Below are 5,856 nucleotides of genomic sequence, written 5' to 3' on the forward strand. Positions count from 1 at the left end.
CTCAGAATTTGTATCTTCTTGGTGATATTCCCAACCATCATTAGAATAATGACTTGAATCATATTGTGATGGTGGGCAATAGCCCATGAAGTTTGTTTGATTAAAAGATGAGGTGAACTCCATTTGAATTTTGTAGAACACAACACCAATGAAAATTGAAATTACTCATATCAGATATGAGTTTTGCTTAGTGAGGCAAAAATTCAAACACCTTGGTTTCACTTAAAAATAGAGAACAAAAACAAAAAAATGCTTGATCTAGACTTCTCACACACTTAATCATTGTTGATCTAATCAATCCCCGGCAACGGCGCCAAAACTTGATGGTGTTTTTGTGGAAAACGAATTTTCCAACACACAAATCCAACCGGCAAGTATACCGGGTCGCATCAAGTATTAATAACTCACAAGAGTGAGGTCGATCCCACAGGGATTGATGGATCAAGCAACTTTAGTGGGTGATTAGTTTAGTCAAGCTAACATTGAAGTGGAATTGAGTGAAATTGTAGCCAACAGAAAGTAAATTTGCAAGAATTATAAAGTGCAGAAAATAAATTGCATTGAAACTTAAATAATGAGAAAGTAAAATAGCTGAAACTTAAATTGCAAGAAAAGTAAATTGCATGAAAAGTAACGGGGCTGGGGTGCTGGAAATTAAAATTCAACAAGAAAATGTAAAGAGCATTCAAGCAGAGAGCTAGAATATGAAATGAGATGCAGTAGATTTCAAGTAGAAAAGTAGAAATGCTTGAAGAATTAAAAATAGAAAGCGATGCTTAATTTGCAGCAATTTAAAAGAATATTGAAGATTTCAGGGAATCAATGAGACTAGAGAACAAGTCTAGATCTCAAGCCCTTCCTTGATTCAACAGAAAACAAGTTTGCAGAAGAAAGAAGAAATGAAGAATGAAAACAGAATTCCTTCCAATCTCCACCCCAGATTCAAAACAGAAATGAAAACTCAAATAGAGAGCTATCTACTACTACTACTCCCTAATGGAGCAAGCCCCTTTCTAATGGAGCCTCTTGATGCCTTTATATAGGCTTTACAAAATGAAAAAATGAAAATGAAATTAAAACAAATTACAAAAATGAAAATCCTAATTTAATTGATCCATGTGCCTTTGAGTGATGATGTGGGCTTTGCTTGCTTTGGATTTGAGGAGAAATGGGTTTGGATGGCCTTGATTTAATTTGGTGAGGAATTGAATTAAATTGAATTTTGGTTGATTTTGGCCCATATGTTGCTCCCAGGAGGCTGCCCTGCTCTTGTAGAGGGCAGAGCAGGGAAACTTTGTGTGGGTATCCAATTTGCGTGCCAAGGCTTAGAAGCATCAGGATGCTGCCCTGCCCTTGGGGAGAGTAGGGCAGTGGTGTCATGGTGCATGCCATGCTTCCTTGGGCCGTGTCAAAGTGATGCGTGCAAGCTCCCTTGTGTGTAGCGCTCCCCACTTCCCCTTAGGTGCTTGTGTTCAAACCTTGGTGAAAGCACTTGAGGAGCAATTTTTCCTTGATTTTCCATGAAGAGAGCACGACATTGCCCTGCTCTCCAAGAGGGCAGAGCAGAAAATTGAGCGCTACCTTGCTTTGGAGTGAGGCTCCAGCTTCGAGCCTTGGTGGAAGCACATTGGTTTATTTTCGCTTATTTTTAGCCCTTAAAGATGCCTTTTGTTCCTGCCACAATTTTACGCAAGATGCCTTTCGTTCCTGCCTCAATTGTACGCCAAATATGGATTGCTATATATCTTTGGAAAGCTCTGAATGTCAGCTTTACAACGCAACTGGAAGCACATCAATTGGACGTCTGTAGCTCAAGTTATAGCCCTTTGAAGGAGGCATGGTTATGTTGTGAGCGCCCAGATTTTACCTTAGCGAAAATTCTTGCTTCCAACCTCACTTTGCATCACGATTCTGCCCTGTAGATTTTAACTTAGCGAAAATTTGCTCCAACCTCACTTTGTTTCATCATGATTCTGCCCTGCCCTTGGCAAGGGCAGGGCAGTGTGCGTGCTGGTTGTTTTCTCCTTTGATTTGGTCATGGGCTACGTTTTTAAAAGCGTGGCCTAAGGCTCCAAAGTGTGCTCCAACTTCAAAGTGTGTCCCAAAGCTCTTTTTTTCTCCTTTTTTTGTGCTTCTTTGCTTCTTTTTCTTCTTATTTCTTACAAGATTTATAAAATTAAAAGATCTAGGAAATATACCAATTAAGTACAAAAGCATTCAATATTTAAGCACAAATCATTAATTTCTTGTATGAAAAAGCATAGAAAAATAGGTATATGATGACATGTCATCAATGTGTTTGAGCTTGAAGGAGTTGATACAATCTTGGCTCAAAACAAGATCATGTATCAGCAACTTCAACAACAAATAGAAATGATGTCAAAGAGGATGGATGGACTGCAGTTTGCAGCAATGAGCACAACCAACTAACCACCAGTTGTGTGGGGACAAAATGAAGAGAGTTATAAAGAGCAGCAGCCTAAATAAGTTCAATACATGCACAACCAAGGTTCTGGATCAAATGACTTCCATGGCGACACTTACAATTCCTCTTGGAGGAACCACCCCAATCTGAAGTGGGGAGAGAACCAGAACTCATGGCAAAGAAATTCCAACCCAAGCAATTCACGCAACACAAACCATCAAAACCATCAAGCTACTAACTAAAATCCATACAGAAAACCACAAAATAATCACCCCACATCCACTTACTATCCACCAAAAACCCCTTAGCTAACCACAATAACTTTCATCCACCATCAACATCCCACACTCAACCACAACTACCACAAGAATCCCAAAGAATCTCCAACTTGGAGATGATGATGGAGAAATTGATAAAGCATCAAGAATTGGCTACCAAGAATCATGAGGCCTCAATGAGGAACTTGGAGAGGCAAATTGTGCAATTGTCCAAGCAGCCAGCTAAAAGACTAACAAATGCATTCCCAAGTGACACCATTCCCAACCTCAAAGAAGAATGCAAGGCAATTCAACTAAAGAGTGGAAGGACACTGAAAAATGACAAGGTCGACAACAAGAAAGAAGTAGCAGTTGAAGAGAACCAGGAGAAGCCCAAGAAGAAGGAGGAAGAGCCACAAGCTTCAAGGAAGGGAAACCAAGTCATGGAAGAGCATCTACAAGAGCAGAGGAAGGAGGTGATGCCTTATATTCCTCCTCTACCATACCCTCAAAGGCTGCAAAGAGACCTCAAAGACTAGTAATTTCTCAAGTTCCTAGAAATTTTCAAGAAGTTGGAAATCAACCTTCCATTTGCTGAAGTATTGGAACAACTGCCATTATATGCAAAATTTCTCAAGGAACTCATCAACAAGAAGAGAAGTTGGAATGAAAAGGAGACCGTGATCTTGACCCAAGAGTGTAGCACAGTAATTCAAAGAGGCATTTCACCAAAACTCAAGTAATATCATGCACCATAGGCAACATGACATTGGAAAGAGTCCTCTGTGATTTAGGTGCCAGTATCAACTTGATGCCTCTCTCAATGATGAAAAAGCTTGCAATAAAGGAAGTTAAACAAACCAGAATGTCACTTCAAATGGCTGATAGATCACTCAAGATACCTAATGGAGTTGTAGAGAACTTCTTGGTGAAGGTTGGAAAATTCATCTCCCCTGCTGATTTTGTCATTTTAGACATAGAAGAAGAGGGACACAACTCAATTATCTTGGGACGACCTTTCCTAGCCACAACAAAAGCTATCATTGATGTAGAGAAAGGTGAAATGATCCTCAGGGTGCATGATGAGCAAATGATCGTCAATGTCTTTAAAGTAATGCAATATTCCCCTGAGAAAAAAAAGCATATGAGAGTGGAAATGATAGAAGATTTGGTGGAAGAAGTGCTTGAAACCAACGGTCAAGAGGAACAAGAAGAAGAAATAGAAGCAAATCAAGATGTCATAAAAGGACAAGTATCTGAAATCTCTTTTGAAGGCAAGATAGAGGAGATGCCAAAGCAAGAATTGAAGCCTCTCCCTCCTTATCTCAAGTATGCATTCCTTGGAGGAAAGGAGACCCTGCCAGTAATCATCAATTCCTCCTTAAGCATGGAAGATGAAGCAAAGCTAATTGAAGTGTTAAAAATTCACAAAACAGCTTTAGGATGGACAATTGATGACATCAAGGGTATAAGCCCTGCTATTTGTATGCATAAGATATTTCTAGAAGAGGATTCAAGACATGTAGTACGACCTCAAAGAAGGCTTAACCCAACCATGAAGGAAGTGGTTCAAAAGGAGGTGATGAAGTTGTGGAATACTGGAATCATATACCCAATTTCTGACAGCCCTTGGGTGAGTCCAGTCCAAGTGGTGCCAAAGAAGGGAGGCATGACTGTCATCTTCAATGAGAAGAATGAATTAATCCCTACAAGGACAGTGACAGGATGGAGAATGTGTATTGATTATAGAAGAGTGAATGAGGCTATAAGAAAAGATCACTTCCATCTCCCTTTCATTGATCAAATGTTAGAAAGATTGGCTGGCCATGCCTACTATTGCTTCTTGGATGGATACTCTGCATATAATCAGATAGTGGTGGATCCCAAGGACCAAGAAAAGACCTCCTTCACCTGTCCCTTTGGAGTCTTTGCCTACAAGAAGATGCCTTTTGGGCTATGCAATGCTCCAGCAACCTTCCAAAGATGTATGCTCTCCATATTCTCTGACATGGTAGAAAAATTTTTAGAGGTCTTTATGGATGATTTTTCTGTCTTTGGTAACTCTTTTGATACTTGTCTGCATCATCTAACCCTTGTCTTGAAAAGATGCCAAGAAGCAAATTTAGTTTTAAATTAGGAAAAATGTCATTTCATGGTACTAGAGGGTATTGTTCTTGGGCATAAGGTTTCAAGCAGGGGTATAGAAGTTGACAAAACTAAGATAGAGATCATAGAAAAGCTTCCTATACCAGTCAATGTAAAAGCAGTGAGAAGTTTTCTTGGGCATGCTGGGTTTTATAGAAGATTCATAAAAAATTTTTCAAAAATAGCTAAACCATTAAGCAACTTGCTAGTGGTTGACAATCCTTTTGTCTTTGATGATAAGTGAAAGCATACTTTTGAAACCTTGAAAACTAAACTCACTACAGCACCAATCATCACACCCCCAGAATAGAGACTTCCTTTTGAACTCATGTGTGATGCAAGTGATGTTGCAATTGGTGCTGTATTGGGACAAAAGAAAGATAAGCTGCATCATGTTATATACTATGCAAGTAAAGTGTTAAATGAGGCACACAAAAATTATACCACCACAGAAAAAGAACTATTGGCAATTGTATATGCATTTGACAAATTTAGACAATACTTGATTGGTTCAAAAGTTATAGTATATACTGACCATGTTGCTCTTAAGTATCTCATGTATAAACAGGATGCCAAGCCAAGACTTATTAGATGGGTGTTGTTACTACAAGAATTTGACATTGAAGTGAGAGATAGGAAAGGAAGTGAGAACCAAGTTGCAGACCATCTGTCAAGATTACCACAAGAGATCAACCAAGATGCACCACAACCAGTGAATGAAAAGTTTCCAAATGAACGTCTTCTTCAAGTCCAACAAGCTCCTTGGTTTGCTAATATTGCAAACTACAAGGTGGGAAGAAGGATTCCCCAAGAGTTTACCAGGCAATAAGTGAAGAAGTTGCTCAATGAAGCCAAGAAATTCTTGTGGGATGAGCCTTTCCTGTTCAAGAGATGTCCAGATGGAATGATCAGAAGGTGTGTTCTTGAAAATGAAATGAGAGACATACTGTGGCACTGTCATAATTCAGATTATGGTGGACACTTTGGGCTAGAAAGAATAGCTACTAAGGTGCTTGAAAGTGGATTTTA

General features: G+C 39.2%; 1 protein-coding gene across 1 annotated transcript; it reads left to right on the forward strand.

Annotated features, from left to right (window-relative positions):
* Positions 1 to 3,445: 3,445 nt before the first annotated feature.
* Positions 3,446 to 5,656, forward strand: LOC107479393 (uncharacterized). Its single transcript, XM_016099532.1, has 3 exons — positions 3,446 to 4,739; positions 4,845 to 4,939; positions 5,396 to 5,656. Exons 1-3 carry the CDS (start codon positions 3,446 to 3,448, stop codon positions 5,654 to 5,656), a joined length of 1,650 nt encoding a protein of 549 aa, XP_015955018.1.
* Positions 5,657 to 5,856: the final 200 nt, after the last annotated feature.

Source organism: Arachis duranensis, chromosome 3 (assembly GCF_000817695.3).
Source record: "Arachis duranensis cultivar V14167 chromosome 3, aradu.V14167.gnm2.J7QH, whole genome shotgun sequence".
Lineage (NCBI taxonomy): Eukaryota > Viridiplantae > Streptophyta > Magnoliopsida > Fabales > Fabaceae > Arachis > Arachis duranensis.

Coding starts and splice junctions, on each gene's coding strand:
- LOC107479393 (XM_016099532.1), top strand. CDS start 3,446: ATGACATTGGAAAGAGTCCTCTGTGATTTAGGTGCCAGTATCAACTTG. Junction 4,740..4,844: donor GGATGATTTTTCTGTCTTTG/GTAACTCTTTTG, acceptor TCATGGTACTAG/AGGGTATTGTTCTTGGGCAT. Junction 4,940..5,395: donor AGCTTCCTATACCAGTCAAT/GTAAAAGCAGTG, acceptor ATGTATAAACAG/GATGCCAAGCCAAGACTTAT.